General features: G+C 48.5%; 3 protein-coding genes across 7 annotated transcripts; 2 read left to right on the plus strand and 1 right to left on the minus strand.

The window, feature by feature from the left end:
• Nucleotides 1-31: 31 nt before the first annotated feature.
• TLCD3B (TLC domain containing 3B) lies at nucleotides 32-11,353 on the minus strand. Of its 3 annotated transcripts, XM_081885358.1 has the most exons (7): nucleotides 11,010-11,353; nucleotides 8,479-8,596; nucleotides 7,376-7,509; nucleotides 4,471-4,554; nucleotides 1,917-2,136; nucleotides 1,647-1,742; nucleotides 32-1,506 (listed from the first exon to the last, which is right to left on the minus strand). In XM_081885358.1, exons 2-7 carry the CDS (start codon nucleotides 8,533-8,535, stop codon nucleotides 1,195-1,197), a joined length of 903 nt encoding a protein of 300 aa, XP_081741484.1. In that variant the 5' UTR covers nucleotides 8,536-8,596; nucleotides 11,010-11,353; the 3' UTR covers nucleotides 32-1,194. The 3 variants fall into 3 exon arrangements, with proteins under 3 accessions (XP_081741484.1, XP_081741486.1, XP_081741485.1); XM_081885360.1 differs by lacking the exons at nucleotides 7,376-7,509; nucleotides 11,010-11,353; XM_081885359.1 differs by lacking the exons at nucleotides 7,376-7,509; nucleotides 8,479-8,596; nucleotides 11,010-11,353 and adding an exon at nucleotides 5,741-6,286.
• A 1,224-nt stretch (nucleotides 11,354-12,577) lies between these two features.
• On the plus strand, nucleotides 12,578-16,080 carry LOC309355005 (uncharacterized protein). Of its 3 annotated transcripts, none has more exons than XM_081885370.1 (5): nucleotides 12,578-12,712; nucleotides 13,799-13,926; nucleotides 14,499-14,636; nucleotides 14,977-15,123; nucleotides 15,673-16,080. In XM_081885370.1, the coding sequence occupies exons 2-5, from the start codon at nucleotides 13,921-13,923 to the stop codon at nucleotides 15,796-15,798; spliced, it is 417 nt and encodes a 138-aa protein (XP_081741496.1). In that variant the 5' UTR covers nucleotides 12,578-12,712; nucleotides 13,799-13,920; the 3' UTR covers nucleotides 15,799-16,080. The 3 variants fall into 3 exon arrangements, with proteins under 3 accessions (XP_081741496.1, XP_081741498.1, XP_081741497.1); XM_081885372.1 differs by having other exon boundaries at nucleotides 12,586-12,712; nucleotides 15,676-16,080; XM_081885371.1 differs by lacking the exon at nucleotides 12,578-12,712 and having other exon boundaries at nucleotides 13,796-13,926.
• Nucleotides 16,081-18,485: 2,405 nt separating this feature from the next.
• LOC309354585 (crk-like protein) lies at nucleotides 18,486-22,655 on the plus strand. The gene is made up of 3 exons (XM_081884808.1): nucleotides 18,486-20,388; nucleotides 20,554-21,009; nucleotides 21,903-22,655. The coding sequence occupies exons 1-3, from the start codon at nucleotides 20,215-20,217 to the stop codon at nucleotides 22,026-22,028; spliced, it is 756 nt and encodes a 251-aa protein (XP_081740934.1). The 5' UTR covers nucleotides 18,486-20,214; the 3' UTR covers nucleotides 22,029-22,655.
• Nucleotides 22,656-22,689: the final 34 nt, after the last annotated feature.

The following is a 22,689-nucleotide window of genomic DNA, read 5'->3' on the forward strand; positions in this document are numbered from 1 at the left end:
GAAGAAAGAAAGACACACATTGGCCCTCTGCTGGCATTAGATAAAGGCTCCTTTAATACTTTTGCAGACCTCAGGTTATAAATACAGCCCGCCCACCCCCTATTTACAGCTGGATCCCTGCCCCATGGAATGGGCGTTCCTAGGAGGGAAGAGGGAAGGGGTTGGTGTGCCAAACAGAGGAGGCGGTGGAGGCAGGAGGCTTGGTTATTGCTAGGTGGAGGGAGGGGTGGGTGCATGTTAGGAAGCACACCTCTTGGAACCTTCCCAGTGCAAGGGGATACATTTTATACAGCATTTGGGGGTTTTCTGGGCAGGTGGCATCACAGTAATACTGAAGATCACTGGCAATTTAGCAGCATCCAAAAATTCCAGGGTGTTTCCCTATCAGCTACCCTACAACAATTCCTAATTCTGCTGATAGAACCCCTAATAATACAGTGTGAGGAAATCCAGACTATTTCCCTGCCCCTTTTAATAATAGCTGTGATACTGTGACACTATGGATAATAGTATAGAAAAGCCCCCGTTGTCTCTCTTCCCTTCCTCCCCACCCCCATCACTAGCATCTCTCTCTGTTCCCAAGAAACAGCACCACCCCACCCAAATAACTGAGTTGTCTCCTTGCCTAGTATGGGCTCAGGTAGTCCTGGGGTGCTCACAGCATTGTGTGGAAATAAATAGCACATATATTCTTTTTTTGGGGGGGGTGATTTGTGAGAGCCCCTAACACACTAGAGATGCCTTGTTCTTATCTTGCAGCCTCAAATAAACTTCGTCCATGTACCCTGTTCTCAGCCCTCCTATATAACCACTGGCCTGAAAGTCCCTCTGTAAAAGAAACATCATATATATATATATATATATATATATATATATATATATATATCCCTTTGGTTTAGGTCTCTACCCCCATCCCCGCCCCCGAGGAATTTCAAAATACTGAGTGTTGCAATATTAGAGGGCTGCCTTTAGCGAAGGAACCCCGCACTGCACCAAAGGACTATTGTCTTTGTCCCTTCCAAATACTTCACTGGAACCCCCCACCCCCCGCAACGCCTTTCCAGGCCTCCCCAAATCCCCTTTGGCCTAGGAGCCCACTCCCCCAATCCATCCAGTCCCTCCCATACCCCAATAAATAAATAAGTTAGAGGAAATGTGGTCTGTCCGTCTGTGGCTGAGGAGGGAGAGGTATCATCAGTCCAGCACCTGCGTCTCTGGTCTGTGCCCATTTCGCAGCACCTGATCCTTGGCAGCGCCCTGGGAGCGGTATACGCGGAAAGCGCCACGGCATATGAGGCCAAACCAGTAAACCTGGGGCGCCATGAGGATGGCCGATCCCAAGTTGTACTCGGCGGGGATGGAGAAGGGCACGCGATAAAGGGGCAGGCCGGCATAGTGCCCGTATACCCAGTACATGTAAGGAAAGAGCAGGATCCGGCAGCAGAAGAATGTGATCAGCATGATTATCCCGTTCACCTTATGAAGAAGGGTGTGTTGCTGCTTGTACTGTGGCAGGAAAGAAGAGGAGGGGTTGAGAGGGCAGTCAGGCCACAACCAGCTCCCTCCAGGAAGCCCAAGAACCTGCTCTGCCCCGCTGGGTTCTCGTTCCTCTCCCCAGAAAACCCACAGGACTGGGCCATACTTACCAGGATGAGGACTTTGCCGAGGCAGACAAAAGGGGTGCTGAGCTCAGCCATCAACATACAACCCAGGAAGAAATCGCCCTTGCCCTGGCGCCAGAGCTGAAGTGGGGGAAAGCGAGAAGGGTGACTTTTGGGGGGTGGGCGTTAGCAGCCTCTAAAGCACACAGCCCCTCTCTGCCCCACTCTTACTCCATGCATTGGCATCCCATCCCATCCCTTCCTTTCCTCCTCCTCCTCCTGTGGTCAGAGGTTCCCACGGCAGGCCACACTCACCACGGACATGGGGAAGCAAACCAGCACCATGAAGAGATGGTGGACCACCATGAGGAACTCCTTGTGCAAGTAGGTGCGGACGACGGTGCGCAGCGTCCGGGTGCCGGCCGACTCGTGCCCTTTGACCCGGTACTTGTGCCAGTGGCACAAGAACATGGCGTAGATGTCGTAGATGAAGTAGGGGATGGCAAACTGGGTGTAGGAGGAGGTCAGCCAGTGCCTGCAGAAGGAGGAGAAAGAATGCTAGGGCAGGGGAAGGTTGTGAGCAAGACACAGTCCTGGCAGTCACTCAGCAGGGAATTCCAGGAGGGGGGGGAGCAAGAGGAGGTGCCCCGCCCCCTTGGAACAGGCTCACAGCCATGATCAATGAGTATTGATGACCTGCTGATGTGCTCTGCTCACACAAGGTCAATGAGAACAAAGCCTTGCCCATACCCCCCAAGTTCTTCCATTCCTGCTCTCTGCTCTCACAACGCTGGGCTCTCTGTGGTTTAACAGCTCCCTGTTGTTTCTCCAAGCCATGCTGACCACGGCCATAACCAAGCTACGGGCTGCCATTCCCACCTCACCTTGTCCTGACATTGCCTTTCAATCCTGACCACAGCCCCACTGCCACCCCCAGTCAGGGCACCCTCAATCCCCTTAGATCCGGGATATTTTGTCTGACTACCGGCAGCAAACCATGCTTCCGACCTTGTGCTTATTTAGAAGTCCACAAGTTCTATAAAAGGTAATAGGATTAATGTAAATAAGTCCAGGACATTGGCCTTAATCCTATTCCATTTCAGGTGATAAGAGGGGAATTCAGGGACTGAAAAAGGTGCTTCTAGCCCTGATCCCTTTCCCCCTTCAGGCTGAGAGGAAGGCAAATGGAGTGCTGTTTCTTTAAGTCTGGGCTGTGACTTCCTTACTGCCACCTCCCCAGCTGACTTCTCGTCACTCTCCTCCCTCACCACTGCAGCCTGCCTGGGCATTTGTGCTGATGGCTCCATGCAAGGTGATTAGGCCAAATGCCAGAGAAGCAGCCAGGATGCTGCAGTGCTCTGCGGGATGCAGGGCCCAAGAGACGCTGTGGGGTGCTCAGCTTGGAGACCAAAATGGGGCAGGTGGGATCCAAGCAGAATTCAGATGGGGTGGAGGTGGGGGCGCTGGTAGACGGTTTCTGTGCTACAGGACTGCAAAGATGATATCAGGAGCCCGGCATTGGGGTCAGTTAAGGGAACGCTTTGAAAGAGTTGAAATCTTGCCCACCCTCACCCACATTGCTTCCCAACAGGAGATTCCCAGTGCAAAGGGCACAGTGAGAGCATTGTAATGGATATACAGAAATCTGGAAACTCTTCTCTTTGCCCTAAGAGAATCCTCAACTCCTGTCTCTAACTGCCTTGCTCTAACCAGCTGGAGTTTACTCTCCAAAAACCCAGATATCCAGCCTCCATATGATGTAACCTGCTAGAGCCCCCTCCCCCCTCTAGGGAGCCCAGGAATTCGTCATCACTGGTTGCCCAATAAAGCCAATTATGAATCCACAGAACGCAAATCAGCAGTAGAAACAGCTGTTGCTTTGGTCTAATCCCCTGCCCTGCTCTATCCTAGGGGAGAATTAGCACACGTGCTCCCCATTCTAGCCTGTCCTGGGGAAGGGACTAATCCCAGCTAAATTCATTAGCATGAAATGAAGCAATCCTGATGGCAAAGCGAAAAGGGACGGCGGATTGGAAAAGGCCCAGACACATACATACCCCACACCTCTATCCCGTCCCTCTTCCAGGAGCTCTCTGGGTTCCTGCTGTGTTTATGGTCCTGCTTGCCCTGCAGAGCTGCCCTCTTGCCAAATTGGTCTCTGCAGAGACCGAGGTCTGGCAGCTGTCCTAGAATCCAGTGGGACTAGCGGCTCCTGCCCCTTTGCTCTCTCTCCAGCACACGCTCTGGGAATCCTCAACTCAGGTGCCCCATGAACTGTTTGTGCAAGAGGGAGCTGCCCATGGTGCTGAACCTAGAAGCTGTAGGGATGAGGCTGGCATTTCTGCAGCACCACGGACAGCGCTCTGTGCCACACAGGCCAATCTGCCTCAGTTATTGCCATCGCTTTTGCCCTGCTCTCTCTCTCCAGCACCCTCTGTTGGATTTGTAGCAAGTGGGAGCAGCTTCCAAAAGCAAAGTTCCCGACTTTACTCTCCAACTACCTCCCAAATACCTTCTTATGGGGCAGAAACAGCAAGGCACTGTCCTCTTCCCACAAGCCACTGCTTCCACCAATGCTGTTCCCCACAGCACCTCCTGCTGGTAAGATTATTTCATTTCCTGTGCTGTGCCTTCCAGTTCCCTGTACTGACTTCTTCCCAGGCCTACTCCTTGCTGCACATCTGCCTGTAACATGTCACTGTCATCCTGTTCTAAATTTGGTGCCCATCCCGGTGAGGGTGTCAGGTTTCTCACTAGCGTGACCTTGCCAACACTCTGCTGGGTTGGGAAAGGTGTGGGAGACACAGGGAGAGAGAGGTTACCGCACTGCAGTGCTGGGCTGGCATGCACACAGCAAATGCTGACTTACTGGTCGTCGATAATGTGCTTGCAGGAAGAGGAGACGATGTAGCCGACCGTGGAAGCCATGATGGCCTGCACCGAGGAGACAAACCTGTTGTCGGGAAGAAGGGGCAAACAAAAACAAAGTTAACTGCCATCGTCTCTCTCTTCTCTTGGACTCAATAGTCTGCTCACCATTCCAGTTCTGACCCCGGGAATCCAGACCAGCAGACCTCAGAGCAATGAAATGCCCCATGGAGCAGATCTGGGCCTCTTCCACCTTGAGCCCGGCCAAGCACCTTCAAATCCATGCTCTTTGCCATCCCAGAACAGCTGCTATCTTAAGGTCATCTTAGGGGATCAGCAACAATTGCTAAGAGCCTCAGCTGCTCCGTGACCCTGACACGCAGCCTTGTCATGTGATCACCAGAGACTGCCAACCCTGGAGCAGCTTTTGAGCGCCTAGATATATGCACTAAGCAATGAGAGCAACCAGACATTCTGCCCCAGAGCGTCCCCCTGGAGACACTGAGCAGACCAAGTGTCTTGACACTCCTGGGAAGCCCAGCAAACAGTCTTGATCTCCTGAAACACCCTCTTAACAGCAGATCCCCCAGAATCTCATCCCTCACAAGTCACAGACCTTGCCAAACCCTAACCCTAACCGTGGGTTCACCAATCTCCTCAATGCTGGGCTCCAACCATCTTGCTGAGAGGAACCCTGGGTTTATATGGGCTACTGCTTCTATTGGCTGTCATTGTGGGATAGTGACACCTCATCACCCGAGTTCAGCTTTAGCTCAGCTCTTGATTCCCAATTAATATGCCCCAATCTTGAGAAACCCAGGGGTCTGGCTCATGGTCCCAGGCACTCCACCTCTCCCAGAGAATCCAGCAGATCTGTCCCTCTGCTTCCTTGCAGATGTGCCCACGGATCCACTAGGGAAAGCCACTTTGCAACTTGCTGCACCCCATTCCAATCCCAACGGACCCAGGAAACCTGGCTCCCAACCCCGCCTCATTCTAGGACCTATTTTTAAAAAGAGCCTCATTAGAAAAACCTAGTTCATAGCCCATCCTCTCTATGCCCTTGTACCACTCCCCTTTCAAAGGAGCCTGCCCCTTTCCCTGACGCCCTGGACCCACCGCTTCCACCCTCATCCTTCAAGAAAATATGGGAGGGAAGAGTCCTAGCCCCTCACACCTGAGGCCTGCTGGATGCCCACCCTTGCCTGATGCGGCCCACCCTCCGCTGCTGGACCCTGGCTGCATCCTCCCTCCCCTGGCTCCCTGGTTACCTGGCGGAGACGATGACCGCGTCGGCCTCCTCCCATCGCAGCCATGGCAGCCACTTGAGGCCGTTCTTGGACAACAAGAAGAGGCCGGGGAAGACAATGCCCCCTGCTACCAAGGCGTGAAACATCTCGCTCAGGCTGCAGGGTTGAGGGGGGAGGAGGAGGAGGAGGAGGAGGAAGAGGAGGAGGGGGCCACACAGATGGGGAGGGTCAGCGGGGCTAGGATCCCTCCAGGCGCTCCCCTCGAGGAAGACTCATGGCATCCAAGGGGGCGAGGGGGGGATGGAGAGGGAAGGGGGGGATGGCGGTGGTGTGCGGGTTGGTCCCAAGCAGAGCTGCTGTGACAGACAGAGAGACAGAGCCAGGGGAGGGAGGGGGAGCAGGGAGCAGCTGTCAGCACAGTGCGGGAGGGAACTTAAAGAGACAGTGGCCTGTGGTGTGTGGAGGGACTGGCGGAGGAGAGGAGCGGGCGGAAGGAGGATGCTGCCAGGATCAGCGCAGCCAGGAGCTCAGGGGGAAGCAGCGGCAGCAGAGCCCGGGAGGAGGAGGAAAGGGAAGAAGCGGGTGCTGATAGGAGGGAGGCAGGGAGAGGATGCGGGTTGGGGCTGCTGGACTCTATAGGTGGATCCGAAGCGGGGAGAGGTTTGGGGTGGTGACTCAGAGCGGGAGGCTTGGGACAGGGAAGAGTGGCGGAAGGAGGGAGAGGAATCTGCCCATTCATCTCCTTAAAACCCTCACCGCAGCAGGGAGTCCCCTGGGTTTAGCCTCTGCCTCTTTTAAACTGGGAGAAGCTGGCTAAGAAGATTGGGGGTGGGGGAGGGGGAGGCATTCCCCCCCATTTGCGGCTAATCAGGCAGCAGAATTAACCCCCTGAGTGCCAGATCATCCTTTCCCCTATCTCTCCCTCCCTCCCTCGCTTAGCAGGAAGTCGTGCTCACAGGATGATTTAGGCTAATCCTATAATCCCAGCCTGGTTTGTGAGGAAGGATCAGGTCTCTGATGTGGGAAGTGGGAGGGTGTGGGGGGGGGGAAGAGCGAGGTAAAATGAAGGGGTGGGTGGGGGCAATTAACCCTTTCCGCTCCCAAAGCATTAGGGACTAATCCTCCAATAAAGCTCCACCTGCTGAGCAGGTGACCCTGATGTGACCTTTGATAGGTGGGTGGAAAGAGCCTGGCAAGTGCCTGTGGAACTAATTAAAGCAATACTGACACCTTGTGCTGGACTATAGGAACTGCAGCAGGTGGGTTTCCCAAAGAACAGAGGTGACCTGGTTTTATGAATTGCTTTAACCCATTTCTAAGGTGGGCCAAAGATATTATGTAGTCTTGAAGTGTGTGGGAGAAGATTACGTGCTCACCTACAGGAGCTGACTGGACTGGCAGCTGAATCTTGCTTTGAACTTCAGCATAGGACTGCCTCTCCACTATATCTGAAGGCAAGAGCACACAGGGCTCCGTCCTTCAACACCTCATCATTGCTCCATCCTTCCCACCTTTCACTCCCATCTGATGAATGGTAGGGCCACCTCTCTCTCTCTCTCTCTCTCTCTCTCTCTCTCTCTCTCTCTCTCTCACACACACACACACACACACACACACACACATTAACAGAATCTGGGTGTCCAGGTAGTCTCTCACTTGGCAGATACATAGACTGCATTGAGCTCCTCCATTTGCCCAAAGCGACGCAGAAACCGATACACTGTGTAGAAGAAGCTAGGATAGGCGGCCAAACCCAGGAGAAAGAAATAGGGAAATTCTATCTGCAAAAACTGGGAGTGGGAGAGAATGTCAGAAATTAGATTAGTCTACTAACTAACAGAAGATTCTCCTCCAATAAAAAGTCAGCACATCACTCTGGTCAGCAAAGTACAACTATTCCGCTGATTATTTTGGTCATCCCCCCCCCCCTTACATATAAATTATTGGAGGAAAGTATTGTAGCAGCTGGTAGCCATCACAGCTAAGGCATGGTGCAACAAGGGAAGCTTAGGCTATGGAGTCCATGGTCTCCAAGGAACCACCTTCATTTGGAAATGTGCATTACTTCATTTGCCAACAATGCTGCGTTTAGGGGCCCTTCTACTTATTCTGCTGAGAGGGTCCCCCCAAAGTCCCACCCTGTTGGCATCAGTTGTAATGCGGACGTGGTTGCTCCACGGACAGAAGCAAGACACCTCTGCTAGCAGATGCCAAGAACAAAGGACAAGAGGGTCTCCCTGCTACACTCTGCTTGTGAACTTATTGGGCTGGATACAGGATGAAGGCTTGACAAGACCTTTGGCTCCATACAGGAAGGCAGTTCTTATTGTGCTCTCAGCCAGCCAGTTCATTGTGAGCAAAGTATACTTTCTGTTAAAATGAAGATTTTCACACTGCAACCCTAAAAACATGACTGCCTAAGAAAGTAAGTCCCATGTACTTCGATGTGGCTTGCTCCCTGGTTACAGGATTGCAGCCTAAATTGACTTAATCAAAAGCAAGACTGGAGCATAGTAAGAACTGCCTTGCTGGATTGGACCACAAAGTCCATCGATAACTCTTACATTCCAGAGCTTTTCAATTAATTGTGCCATTATTTCCTGGGTGGTCCTGTCCTTCCCCTTCTCCCCGCCCCACTCTCCACCATCTGCTGCTGGAGAAAACTGAATTTCCTTTGCTTCTGGAAGGGAGGAGCCTCTTCACTGGTACAGAAATCAATGAGGGACAAATGTGCACATATTTGACCTCAACCAACTCACCTGTTCCCATGCCATCCTAGCAAAGACAGCAGTGGTCACAAATGACATCCCAACCATCCACTGTCCTCCACATCTATGGAGGGTATTTCATGTTGGCAAGCGATCTTTCCCTAAGGGGCTAATGAAGATGTAATTGAAATCTCACAGCTGAAAAGGATTCTACTTCAACCACATATTATTTCTTGAATATATTATTGATTTAATTTGTATACCACCTTGCCTACCCAAGGTAAAGATAGGTTTTCACATTCCTCCTGAAAGTTACGGTAATAAAAATGGAAAATGGCACAGCTCACTAGGGATGGCATTCTACAACCCAAGTGATCAAATCGTCCTGGAACAAAGAACTGAGGTAACCAAGAGATGCATTTCCTAATAACTCATCCATGGCCTAGTGGCTAGAGCAGTGGTCCTCAAAAGGGTGTCACACGGGTTGGGCAGGAGAGGATGGCAAGTGTGGCAGGAAGATTCAAGGACAATCAATATTGTATCTGGGAGATGATTTGTGTTCTTATGTATTGTTTTATACATTCTGGATGTCCTATGATCATATTATAAAGGAGGTGTGTTCTATGATGTAAATCAAGCACTGCTATTTTTTGTTTTGTTTTCCAATGTATTTCTTATCAATAAAAATCCAGTGTGATGCAAGCAAATTATTATTATTATTATTATTATTATTATTATTATCAACTGAATTTATATACCTCCCTATACCTAGAGGTCTCAGAGCGGTTCATACTTTATTCTGAAAGTGTGTCCCAGAGAAAAAAGTTTGAGAACCACTGGGCTGGAGTGTTAGACTCAGACCATTCCCATTCCCTGATGAGGATCACTTAGGCTGGTCACAATCTCTCAGCCTAATCCTACCTCACAGGGTTGTTGTAATGATGAAATGAAGGGAGGTTATGCCTGCCACTTTGAGCTCCTTAAATAAAGGTTTGGATGGAAATGTAATAAAATAAAACATATATTTACTCCTGTGGGATAAACGCCACAACACAAACATACGAAAAAAAGAAAGCAGCATGTTTTATGCAAACACAGACACAACCCAAAGCTGTGCACTTTCCAATGCCATTGATCTCAACAGTGCAACCCTGTGTGAAATAGCCACACTTTAGGTTTTCAAAAAGGCCTGGAAAACCCACTTGATCTCGGTGGCTCTTTCATATTACTCCATCCAGTTATTGTACTCCTTTTGGCTGATAGGTTTGTTAAGGTTGTGGCTATATTCAATAAAGCCACAATATGGTATTTTATCTTTGTGCTATAATGAAGTGCACCTCTAGCGTATCTGAGGTATTCATCAGTATATTTTAGTGGCACACCTGGTGTTGCATCAGTGCAGCAAGGCTTCTGCCCTCTAACCCAGTGGTTCCCAAAATCGCCCTCCCACCACCACCACCACTTAGCCCTATGGGCCACATGAAAATTGGCAGACCGCTCTGCCTTTTGTAGCAATTTCAGTGTATTGCACTAGATGCTGTATGATTTTTAATTGTAATTTCAGACAAGCTGTAGACCACCAGAATGAAGTTTGTCTGGAGACCACCATTTGGGAACTTCTTTAGGCCCCCAGCCAGCATAACTGAAGCACATAATTCTTTGGGGGGAGTCTGATATTTGAAGATTTGGGCTGCAGTCCAACTCTTGAGTGGGTTAATAATGGGCTAAGGAGGCTTTGCCACTGCTGAAATTCCTGCTGTCCTCGGTAACTAGGAAAAAGACACCCCAAATGGAGCATTAAGGGCACAGGGACAGGCAGAGCAAGGACAGCCAATGAACTGCTGGATATGGGATGGATTTGGTTCCCGTTGCTGTGCCAGCCGCTCCAGGGTCCCTGGGGCCACATGGCCAGAGGTTAGGATTGCTCAGCTAGTACTTCTGAGTGAAATTTCAAATAGTAAATTTCAAAACATTGGGTATTTAAATGTTTTTTTTTTCTGATTAGCAACCACTTAGTAACAATGAGTAAGTAGTTCAGCGTGAAAACCTTTGGATAGGAACCCAAAAGGGAAGCTGTTAATATGCTGAAGTTTCAGCATTACAGTGGTACCTCGGGTTACACACGCTGCAGGTTACATATGCTTCAGGTTACAGACTCCGCTAACCCAGAAATAGTACCTCGGGTTAAGAACTTTGTTTCAGGATGAGAACAGAAATTGTGCTCCAGCGGCCCGGCGGCAGCGGGAGGCCCCATTAGCTAAAGTGGTGCTTCAGGTTAAAAACAGTTTCAGGTTAAGAATGGACCTCCGGAGCAAATTAAGTACTTAACCCGAGGTACCACTGTATATCTGGGGGGAAATGTCATATTTCCTACTACATAAATGAACCATAGGTGTCAATTTCATAGAATGGCAAGAGACCAACGAAGGTCATCTAATCGAACCGCCTGCAATGCAGAAACCTTTTGCCCAATAGCCCTGAGATGAAGAGTCTGCTGCTCTACCAAATGAGCCATCCAGTGCGAAGAGTGAAAATCCATTTTTTTTACGAGAACGAGGCACCTAAATGACTAGCTTACCCACCTTCAGGAATATTAATGCAGCGACCTAAATATTTTCTTATGAAGGCAGATCTGCGTATATATTTAAATGACTCTTTCAGTTATTACATATGCACCGCCATTCACCTGGGCGCATCTGAGTAACTCTGCAGGTCCGCTCTCCTTCCCGCCCAGTCCTGGGGCTAATTAACGAGGGGTGATTAATACATTTAAATTATTGCAGCAAATGTCTGCGCAAACTCAAATCGCGGCCTGCCCTCGTCTCTCCTGCTCTCGCCGCGCATCTAACGTATTGCACGCAGCCCGCCCCACCCCGGGCCTAACTGCCCCTTCATATAGTTTGTGGTTTCCGTGGCAACAACGAACCGCCAACAGTAGCGGGGGCACGGGGAGGTGGAGGGGTGGGGTGGGGTGGAGCAGGAAAGGCGCTTTGCGCATGTGCACAGAGCTGCAACCCGTCTTCGAGACAGATGCAGGAAAAGTGAAGAGGGGGCAACGCGGTTTTTTCCGAAGACGGGACTTCTTGGGTTCCCTTCTCTCTTTTTCTCTCCCTCCCACACCCCACCAGCACGTGGGGAGGGGGGAGCGTTGTCCATAGCAAACAAAGAAGATCGCAGCTCCGTAGCCGAGGCTCTACGTGGGATCGGAGCCCCTTCCCCATTTCTCACCTCTGATTGTCATTTAGTGCGGGAAATGCGTTTAAAAATAAAAACCCTGGCAACGCCAATGTAGCCCATTAATCATCCTCTTTCTTGCAGGCTGCGGTACTGCAGGAGGGAAAGAAAGAGCGCTTTGCAACAGCCCTGCAGTGCAACCGCCCCGTGAAATGTTGTGTTGAGAGAACAATAATCTGTATTGATTTGGGGCTTTGCTATTGTATATTGGGTTTCTATTTCTTTCGTAAGCTGCTATGGGTATTCACTTGGAAGAGCGGAGCAGAAGTATCCTAATATATTATTATTATTATTATTATTATTATTATTATTATTATTATTATTATTATTAATATAACAGGAAGCTGTTCTGCAGCATCTGCTCTGGTTTCTAGTTCCAAACCCTCACGCAAAACACCCTTCAGACTGCAGGAAAGCCGAATCTGCTTAAATTGTACCCCGAGGCGAGGCCAAATCCTGTGCTCAGTTGCACGCAAAATCCTGGAGCTCCGTCGAATCGCATGCATGCAGATGGGTGGGTGTGCTGCACTTTGAAATGCTTAATTAAAACAATGAAAATAAATACGGAGCAGCTCCCGAATAATAGTACGATCTCCTATTTTTGCTGCTGTTTATGGGGCGTGGACACTCCACTTCTCTGTCACACCTAACACTAAAATCCTGCATCAATTTCCCCCGTCATTTTCTATCAGCAGCGGCCTCTTTCTGTCCCGGAGGAGACCGAATATGACGCCCGAAGTAAACCCGCTGGCAGCCTCCGCGTTCAAGTCTTTTGTTTATAAATCTATAATCTTCCTATTGAGCGCATGCGCTGCGCCGCGGTAAACGGCGAAGAAAACCGAGCGAATCATCCGCGCATGCGCAGCTCGTGGAGTAACGACTGTCATGAACTTTAGAATATGATGCGCTTTCCGTTTTACCCCCACCCGGCCCCGCCCCGCCTCCTTCCCTCCAGCTTTCGGGGCCTGATTGGTCGCTACAACGGGCCAATGCCGCGCTGCAGAACACTCCCGTTACTGGGTAGATTTCCTTCAATAGGTAGGACGAGTCTGTCTGGCGACGTTTCTGTGAGGACCGAGAGAAGAGTGGAGGAAAAGGCTGATGGTTTGGCGGGTTGCTTGTTAGGAATGAACTGGGACGACGTTTACTCGAATGCAGGAAATAAGGGAAATTCCCGGCCACGAGATTAGATGAAGGGCTTTGACTATTGCACCTCGAGCTGTTCTCATCCCCCCCCCCGCACCAAAATGGAAGAGGCCCACTCGCTTCCCCTCTCGCTGACGTCACTTCTGGCGCAGGCGCCGCATTTCCGTTGACGCCACTTTTTTCTTTCCTGTCTTATCTCTCGCCTCACTTCCGCGGAGGAAAACAGCGGCCTTAAAAGAGTTTGGTCGCAGTGGGAGCCCGTAGCGGGCCGCGCGCGCAGGTGCGGTTTCCAGGGCGACCGAGGGACGCCTTGGTATATTTACATACTGCATGGCTTCCAAGTTGCTCAGAGCAGCGTCTCCCCCTCTCCCGTTTTATCCTCACAACAGCCCCGTGAGGTAGGCCAGGCTGAGAGACAACGGCTTGAGCTTCAGAGCCCAGTTTAGTCTCGGCCGCTCGCTCCACAATGCAGGAAGCCTGGGAAACGTATGAACGTGATACGAATAAAGCTGCACCGTGAATGATAAACTATATTCATAAGGGAGTGGACATCAATGAGAAGAGCCTGGAGGTTCATCAACATTGGGAGGAGGAGGAAGGCCTGTTTCGTTTCCATTTGGTTATGGAAAGAGGGAATTTTGAGGAAGGGATGCTCTGTACAGGGAGAGGGGAAGTAGGCTTGTGGGAGGGGGTTGTGGGGTCAGCTGTCAAAAGAGAAGACTGTCAAAACTGTCAAAATATTCGAGCTTCATTTCCAAAATAAAAATTTATTTATCCCAGTGACACTGAAACTTTAATACCATTCTACACATGTGTGTGTTATAACAGCAACATAAGAGCTTTGGAGCCTGTTTGATCAGTCTCAATATGGTTGAGACCTCTTTGAAATCAGTAGTGTTCAGAGTTGATGTATATGCATGAAAGCTTCATGAAAAAGTGAGTTTTAACTCTGTTGTTCAGTAAATTCTGATCCTCTCTTTTGATCTAGCAGACTATAAGGAACAAGTGGAAGCATGGACTGTAATAGCTTCAAGTTATTTTTCTCTTCCTCGGGGCTCTGAGCTATCCATGGAGCCTCCAGAGGTTGATGCCTAGTCCTTCCCCAACTGAGGAATGGCAGTAAGTAGAGCATTCTTACTCTGTATTCACACTGCCCTTCACTTCACTTCTCAAAGTGCCCCATCTCTCCTCTCCCAGTTTGACATGTGATTGAACTAAATTTAATAAATCTACTTAGGAATCAGTGAAGACTGATTTGAAAACCATGTGTTAAAATTCAAACATTTTGAGTTTGGCATATTGATTATTGTGGGATACTCTCCATATAAGTTTTAGTATGTGATCCTCTGTGCCTCACAGATATTTGAAGGTTAGTACTGTTTAGTGAGTTTCTATCTCTGCAGCTGCTGCTGCCACCACCAAATTAAGAGGAATCACCTAACTTCCAAACATGTACTAACCTATGTCAGAGAAGCCATACACTTGGTGTATATGCTTCTGGTCAGAGGTTAAACATTTCCTCTGCCAATTTTCTGACATTAAGAACTTTCCAATTTCCCAGAAGGTATTTCACGCTAAGTCAAAAGCTGTATTTCAGTGCTCAGCCATGTAATTCCTTTAATTGCTCTTCTTCCTCCTCACCACTCCATACTGTAAACGTCCCTTCTCCTTTGGCTTTCCTCCCCTTACAGACTCCATCGCTGAACCCTCCACCAGACCTCCCTTTTGCCACAACCTTATTCCTGCCTCTCCCTGCCATCGTTTTCTTGGTCGTTGGATCCTACTTAATACTCCTGGCCCTGGTCCTTGTCCTCCGACAGTGCCTGATGGTAACTTGGGGAAGGGATGGCAATAGTTGAAAGGGCAAACACATTTGGGGATTTTTATAGGTGTAGTAATGAGAATAGATCTATCTTTTCCATAGTGCATTACAGCATACCATATGACAGTGCATTATGGGAGCAGTAGTCCTTTGGAGAGCAAGTAGAAAGGGGAACAAATTCACATTGTTAATATTGTGCGGTTGGTGTTCTGACAATTTTGGATTACTTGCAATCAATTCTGTAACAAATCTTAGGAGCTCTAGCCTATAAGAGATAAAAGGAATTGCTTCTTAACTCAAGTTGTTTGGTGAACCAACCTGGTTTTCCTTCTCTTACCTCTTTGCAGGCCCGGGGTCTTTGTGCCAACTGCTGTTCCTGTGAAAAGCGGCCTTGGCCAAACATGTGCGAATGCTGTTTGACCTGTGCAGAATCATGTGACTGTGCCCTTCCTTCCCCAGCCCGCTGTATGGATCGCTACTGCACCTGTACTAATGTGAGTTTTCCCTCCGGATAATTGATCGGCTTTTTGGAAATATCTGAGACTAGTTCCCCCTGGGGCATTTGAATGCAGTGGTACCTCTGGTTACAAACTTAATTCGTTCGTTTTTTTACTAAAGCCCATACTTAAAATCATATGCTAACCAAAACAGTATATATAATTTGAAAGGAGAGGGACAGGCAAGAGGGATCCGTGTGGGAGGAGGAAAGATGAACAGGGTAGACAGACACTTACACTTTCTTTAGAGCTTGTCAGAGCTTCTCCAGGGAGGCTGTGGCCTACATGTTGAGAAACTTCAAACTGTTCAGAGTGGGAAAATGTCAAAGGAACTTACCATGATATTCAGACCTATCCTTTGCTGGTATCTTATCTTCAGACAATGCCTATTTATTAATTTAAAATATTTATACCCTGCCTTGCAACAGTCTTGTGGTAATCATTATTCAGTATTTCCCTGAGTCTCAAGTTTAGTGAAGGATGCTGTAACATCTTGATGCAGGTATTTCCATAGGCTAACAGTGTACAATTTCTGTCTCTTGCCAGCAGGGCTGGGAACCAGGGGCTTGTTCCTTTCCTCGCTTGTGTCCACTCTGCGATTGTGCCTGCACATACCAGCCCCCAGACTGCCAGAACATCAATTGCATTTGCTTTGAGATCAAACTGCGATAAAGAACTCAAAATAACAAAAAGATTATGTCTGTGATTTGGGAGTGTGGGAGGCTCTGGAAGTATTCATACAAGTGGTGGATCCTACAAGCGGTGGACAAGTAAAATGGGGAGTTAGTTGCTCAGCCTGACATAATTAACTTGTCCTGATGCAAGAAGTTTTGAAACTGAGCTTTTTCTTTTTCATGTTGATTTTTCAAGTGCTTTTGTACTTTGTACTGCATGTTTGATATTAATGTTTTTATATGAATTGCTGCATTTTATAATAAAGCAGGTTGAATATCACTTGTGTCTCTCTTTAATGAGAATGCAAATGGAGTCCATTTAATAGACATTTGCTGCATGGAGAAGTTTATGAAAAAGTTTAGGTATTTTTTCTTGTTCACCAAAGTATGCAGTTGAATGTTGGAAGCTGGAAGATATGCAATGAGGATATCATTGTCAGAAGATCTGTGTGAAATAAAAAATAATAATATAGTATCTTCCAGTAGGGGGAAAAAGGCTTTCCTCCCCGATTACATTTAAAGCAGTATCATGCCACTTTAGATAGTCATGACATTCCCCAAATAATCCTGGGAAATGCAGCTTGTTAAGGGTGCCGAGAGTTACTAGGAGGCTCCCTATTCCCTTCCCAGAGCTACAGAGTTTCTTGGGAAGAGGATTGACTGTTAAATCACTTTGTGTGGAGGGGAATAGATGTCTCCTAATAACTCACAGCTCCCTTAACATACTGCAGTTCCCAGGATTTTTTTTTTTGGGGGGGAGCCATGTTTAAAATGGTAGCATAGTGCTTTAAATGGATAGTGCAGATGGGGCCTCAGTGATAGCCTCAAATGACCAGTAGTCCCTCCAAGCCACAGAAAAGCATCTACAACGTGACAAACACCCTTGCCCCCTCTTAAGTGCACAAACACATGGTGAGGGACAGGCGTTTAATTACCATTACAATTATCTGCATTCTGCCTTTCAGGATACAGATCAAGCTAGCTCACAAGAACTTTAATCACATTTAAAAATGCAATAACATTTCAATAAACATAATAAATAACAAGATGAAAAAATCTTTTTAAATAATTCCAGTGGCACCTTTAAGATCAACTAAATATAAACTTTCAAGGTATGAGCTTTCGTGTGTAATATTTAGTTGAGTATGACAGATCAACATGGCTATCCACCTCAATGTAATTTCAATGAACAATATGAATATTTTTTAAAGTAATGAGCACAGCTGGAGAAGGCTCACATGCCTGTTTCTTATCTCCAGGATCCATTCCCACAGGACCAGTAATGGTAGATGTCCTGGAGAGGAAAACGCACCCAAATAGCTCTAGGCAGCTAGATGTAAAAACACAAACATTGGGATATGGCATATATTCTGGATGTGTCCTAAACTCAGAAAGTGCTGGGAAGAGATAAGAACAGAAATTGAAGAAATAATGGGCTATACTTTACCCAAGGGTCCTCTAATTTTCCCATTTGGGTATGCTCAAGAAGCTCTTTTAATAGACAGGGAATGAAGACAACATCTCTTGATGGCTGCCATAATTATTATTTGTCAAAATTGGGGGAAACAGAGCATCTATGAGGGGAAAAATAATTAAAATATGGGACACAGTATGCATGGTTAAGCTCACATGTGGTTAGAACCAGAGAGGGTAGATAGCAAGATAACAGATTTATGGAGAAATGGAGTCTTTGTAATGTACTGTAGCCATAAGGTACAGAATCATGTAGTTATTTAGAACTTTGATCTGTTATACTTATTTTCATATGGAAATTGGTTTTGCTATGTTCAGTTCTAGATACCCCTTATAGTTTTGTTTTCAGCATTTGTTATATTTTGTTGTGTTCCACAAACATACACTAACAGCTCTACACAAACATGAAGGAGAATGAGCAAAGGAAAGTGTAAAAGGATCATGAAGAGATTGGGGAATAGGGTTGTACCGGAAAGTCTGTGCCTAGCCCTGAAGATGTTCCTGGGAAGCTGACGTGCCCTGGCTGTCTGAAGAAACTAGTGTGTGCTACCTTTTGGTTCTGCAGACCTAGGGCCATCAAGGATAATGTATGGTTTCTTATAGAATCATAGAGTTGGAGGGGCCACAACGGCCATCTAGTCCAACCCCCTGCAATGCAGGAATCTTTTGCTCAATGTGGCACTTGAACCCACAATCCTGAGATTAAGAGACTCATGCTCTACTGACTGACCTATCCCAGCTAACAGGGAAACTGTCCCTCAAAAATAAAAGCCAACTTCCTATTGGGGGTGCATGCACCTTAGTTCACCAAGTCTCTTTACAAGGCTAACAATGGGATCCTATGCATGCCTTACTCAAAATCCCATCAGACTTACCGTACTCCCAAGTAAGCATGCATAAGATTGTTGTTTGATATATTTGCATGTGCAGATGAGGGATGTAAAATTTGAATGGAGCGGAAGAGCACTAGTAACTGATACCCTGGATATCCCAGCAAAATACTTTAAATCACTATATTCAACAATTGCTAAACAGCCGGTCCTCTCGTCCTTCTTTACTGAAGCATTATCACAACAGGGGGCAAAAAAAGTGGGAAGCCCACAGTTTAACCTCCCATCACAAAAGCAGCAGCTTGTCGCTAGATGGAGAGGCGACTTCATCTTGGAATTGGGGCTCGTTCCCATAGCCAAGATGACTCTCTCCCCTTCCCGGCAGCTTCACGGCCAGCTTGCCCGGCCTCAAGATGGCCGCCCCTCCCCGGTTTAAAGGGGGAGCGGGGGTGCGTCACTTTCCCATCAACCCTTCTGTAGCTGCAATCAGGGTCGCTTGCAGCGATTTGAGGGAGGGGAGGCTGCTGGCTGGAGCGCTGGGGCTCTGAATGGGTTAGAGCCGGGGAGCCGGGAGCCAGGATGCCTGGGTCCTCTGGGGAGGAGGGAGCGGGGCTGCAATAGGTCGTGGCCGGGAGCTGTGGGGTTCCCCGGGAGGAGGCGAGGTGTGCGAAGGAAGCCATGTGCAGACAAGGGAGAGAGGGCTTCATTGTGGCGCTGCTGCAGAGGGGCACGCCGAAGAGCGCTTGGAGGGTGCCCAGCTGATCTTTTTTTCCTTTTTGGAGGGGGAGGCTTTTCAAGATTGCTTTTGATCCGTTAAAGGGCTGCAATGCAGCATCGGGGTGTTGCTTCCAGGGAATACTGGAGAGTAGTAGAGTGGATGCATGGACATCGGAGGGGAGAGAGGAGTTGCATTATTGCTTGTCCAGAGCTGGTGGGGTGGTAGGCAGATAGGTTTCGGGAGGCTGCGTGCAATATTTTTGGATGCTGGGAATTTTGGGAGGCAGGCTACTTCTGGGGGTGTGTTTTATTATTGTTCTGCTGCACTGGGGCTAGTTGGGGGGTGGGGTGGAGAACGGTGGCCAATTTGTGATCTATCGAGGTGGTTGGGGAATGGTCTCCATTAGGGGACGCTGTTTGGGGTGCTGTACCTTTCTCCAGAGGATAACCAGTGAATTGGGGACAGGAGTGGATCTGTGAAAAGTCCCCATTAACCTTTTGGTGGGTTAAATCCTATGCTGGGGTAAGAATGCTTTCATATGGGAGTGTTTCAATTCTGTGGAAGTTATTCTATTCACTTGGTGGGTATGTATCTTCATTTGAGAAAGATTAGGTTTTGAAAAGGTTGATTTCCTCCAAACCTTGACTTTTTTAAAAAAACAACCAGCAGTATCCTGCTACGTTGATGAGGTGCTGGAGGAATTTTTAGAGGTTGCAGTCATATCACACTTTTTGGGGGGGAGGGTTGTGTGTACTACTTAATTCACCAAGTGTGACCTCTTAATTTTGTAGGGATGTTCTAATACAAGGACGTAAATATACTGTACGTGTTCCCTGCAGATATACCACTGGTTTCGTTGTATTATATGAAGATGGTTATTCAGTAGAACCTGTATTTGAGTAGGTATTTAACTGTTAATAGGGTAGGTTGGTCAGGGAAGTGCCCCTTCCCCATTATATTAGAACTTGGGAGGGATGTCTAGAAGTGACCTAACTTTTCATGACATCCCATTAATTTCCAGGATTTGATTGCAGGTTGTAGAAGTGTGGTTTGCATTTCTGAGTCATTTCTTTCCTTTTTGGAAATCTACTATTGTCCGAGAAGAGGGGTGTGGATGCTGTCAAGGGATATCAAAGTTAGATTATCTCAGTATAACAGAACTTGGGGTGGAGCAACATAACGAAGAACCATATTCCTTTGGGGGGGGAGGGTGTTATGTGTATTTGGATTATTTGGAGGTCACACTGAGCTGGAAGGAAACCGGAACAGCTACATGAGGTCACTGTTCAACAGGTTAATTTCCTCTTGACAAAGTGCTCTCAAACTCCGGGGCAACTTAGAGATCAGTTTTCTCGGCTGTAATACAGGGGGGTGGGTTTCTTTCCACCCCCTGATGCTGCCCCAAGCCATGTCGGCTTTTGGGGATGCCCATGAGTGGTATATGGGGGCTCTGAGCCGGCAGGAAGCAGCCGCCTGTCTCCAGGGACACCGCCATGGAACCTTCCTGGTACGGGACAGCACCACTTGCCCCGGCGACTACGTGCTGTCCGTCAGTGAGAACTCCAAGGTGATTTCTGAAAAAGGGAATTTGGGGGTGGAAGGGCCCATAGGAGGAGCTGAAAGTGTGTGGGTTTAATTGCACGTTGGAAGCGGAGGGAGGAAGCTGGGTGTGTGCCTGTGGAGGGTCACGGTGCAACAGCCTCCTGCTTCTCTACCCTTCTCTTTCCTCCAGGTGTCTCACTACATCATAAACAGCCTCCCCGGGCGCCTGCGGATCGGGGAGCACGAGTTTGACGGCTTCCCTGCTCTGCTAGATTTCTACCGCCTCCACTACTTAGACACGACCACTTTGGTCGCCCCCGTGGGACGGGTTGTGGCGCCGGCCTCTGCCCAGCCACCTCCCGCTGGGGAATGGGTCCGGGCTCTCTATGACTTCGTCGGCCGCGATCAGGAAGACCTCCCCTTCTCCAAGGGGGAACCCCTGAGGGTGCTGGCCAAGCCGGAAGAGCAGTGGTGGACAGCGCAGAGGGCCGATGGGCGTGTGGGCATGATCCCCGTGCCGTACGTCCAGCCCTGTCCGTACGCCCACCCGAGCAGCCATGGTGCCCCTCGCCATGCTCCGGTCATAGCGAGGGCGGTGCAGCGAAGGGTGCCCGGTGCCAGCGACAAGACGGCACTGGCCTTCGAGGCAAGTAATGGGGTGGTCTGCACTGGGAGCGAGTGCACAGGGTTTCTGGCTACCAGGTGGGTTGGGGAAATGTGCAGATTACTGTTTTTTGTTGCACAGAAATGTGGCGTTCTGGTCCGGCCCTCTTCGCACACCCCAAACAAAAAGCTTGCGTTTGGACTAGATTTTGCACATTAATTCAAATGAAAAAGTTATGCAGCATAACACTTACCGTATTTTTTTCTCTATAAGACTCACTTTTTCCCTCCTAAAAAGTAAGGGGAAATGTGTGCGCGTCTTATGGAGCGAATGCAGGCTGCGCAGCTATCCCAGAAGCCAGAACCGCAAGAGGGATTGTTGCTTTCACTGTGCAGTGATCCCTCTTGCTGTTCTGGTTTCTGAGATTCAGAATATTTTTTTTCTTGTTTTCCTCCTCCAAAAACTAGGTGCGTCTTGTGGTCTGGTGCGTCTTATAGAGCGAAAAATATGGTATCTGGAGGGTTGATGAGCATAACTTTGAATAGCTGTGGAGCAGGATGAGTGGTGTAGTGGAAGGAGGAAAGAACGTGTCAGTTCGGATGAGAAAGGGTGTGGAGTGCAGACGTTCATCCACACATTAGATTCTGTAGTCCCATTGCCAGGCTACACTCCTGAAAACTAGGATCTTCAATCCATGTTATGTTTCCGTGCGGCAAAACTCCATACAACACACCCTAGCTTTGATCCTGTTCCTCATTTGAAATGGCAGTGAAGGGAAGATGAGAAGCTGTCTGATTTATTCAGGAGAAAGGCTTATTTTCAGGGGGGCAGGAAGGAGGAAAGGGAAAACTGGCTGTGCAGTGGTGGGTGGGTAAAAAAAATGCCCCCATGATATTTGCATTCTGATCCTTTCTGTGTCTCATGATGCTCTACAGGTGGGTGACCTCATTGCTGTCACCAAGATGAATGTCAACGGCCAATGGGAAGGGGAGCTGAACGGGCGCCGTGGCCATTTCCCCTTCACCCACGTCAAGGTCCTGGACCCTGAAGAAGCCAGCTGAACATTTGATGGCGTAACCCATGGAACGCTGACTTTCCCTGCAGTGGGGCACGACCCTTGAACTCTGACCCACACTTGTGAGCTTCTGACCGTCTCGAACATTGTACTTCCTTGAATTTTGACCTACCCGGTGGATGTTATTGATCATCCGTTTCATTGATACTCAAGCTCCTTGGATATGGACCTCTTCTACCACTTTGGACTCCTTAACCCATGAACCTTGTTCCTTGACTCGCTGTTCTTAAAATGCTGTGGTAGTTGAACCCTAGAAACTTTTGACTCTTTATGGGGACCCGTTCATATTTCCTCTCTAGAAACATTGATCCATTTTGGCCTTGTGATTTTTTTCAACTCTGATTATGTGCCCTTGAATCTTGGACCTCCCCATCCTGTGCCCTGTGAACCCAGAAACTCTTGAGCTTTGATTATTGATCCCCTTATTCTTGTGATTCCCCCCCCCCATTTGATCCTGTCCACTTGGGGTGGGGAAACAGGGCACGGGGGGGGGGGGGAGTGCTTGGCTTTGGCCAGATGGCTGACAGGAAATCCTCCCCACTCCTTATAGAGCCCCTGCTTCACTTGTTGTCTGTTCCAAACTGCCTTGTTAATTAAAGTTTCCTGCTGATTATCCCTCGCTGGAAATTTACTCCTTCTGGGGTGGG

The sequence above is a fragment of the Podarcis melisellensis genome (genome assembly GCF_964234715.1).
Source record: "Podarcis melisellensis genome assembly, chromosome: 13".
Taxonomy (NCBI): domain Eukaryota; kingdom Metazoa; phylum Chordata; class Lepidosauria; order Squamata; family Lacertidae; genus Podarcis; species Podarcis melisellensis.

What these genes read in the sequence shown, in the direction of transcription:
- LOC309355005 (XM_081885370.1), top strand. An exon ending in TCCTCCGACAGTGCCTGATG is followed by an intron (nt 14,637 to 14,976) that starts GTAACTTGGGGA and finishes ACCTCTTTGCAG; the next exon opens with GCCCGGGGTCTTTGTGCCAA. An exon ending in GCTACTGCACCTGTACTAAT is followed by an intron (nt 15,124 to 15,672) that starts GTGAGTTTTCCC and finishes GTCTCTTGCCAG; the next exon opens with CAGGGCTGGGAACCAGGGGC.
- LOC309354585 (XM_081884808.1), top strand. Translation starts at nt 20,215, where the DNA reads ATGCTGCCCCAAGCCATGTCGGCTTTTGGGGATGCCCATGAGTGGTAT. An exon ending in CCGTCAGTGAGAACTCCAAG is followed by an intron (nt 20,389 to 20,553) that starts GTGATTTCTGAA and finishes TCTTTCCTCCAG; the next exon opens with GTGTCTCACTACATCATAAA. An exon ending in AGACGGCACTGGCCTTCGAG is followed by an intron (nt 21,010 to 21,902) that starts GCAAGTAATGGG and finishes GATGCTCTACAG; the next exon opens with GTGGGTGACCTCATTGCTGT.
- TLCD3B (XM_081885358.1), bottom strand. Translation starts at nt 8,535, where the DNA reads ATGGTTGGGATGTCATTTGTGACCACTGCTGTCTTTGCTAGGATGGCA. An exon ending in TTTGCTTCCCCATGTCCGTG is followed by an intron (nt 1,743 to 1,916) that starts GTGAGTGTGGCC and finishes CCCCCACTTCAG; the next exon opens with CTCTGGCGCCAGGGCAAGGG. An exon ending in TCGGCAAAGTCCTCATCCTG is followed by an intron (nt 1,507 to 1,646) that starts GTAAGTATGGCC and finishes TTCCTGCCACAG; the next exon opens with TACAAGCAGCAACACACCCT.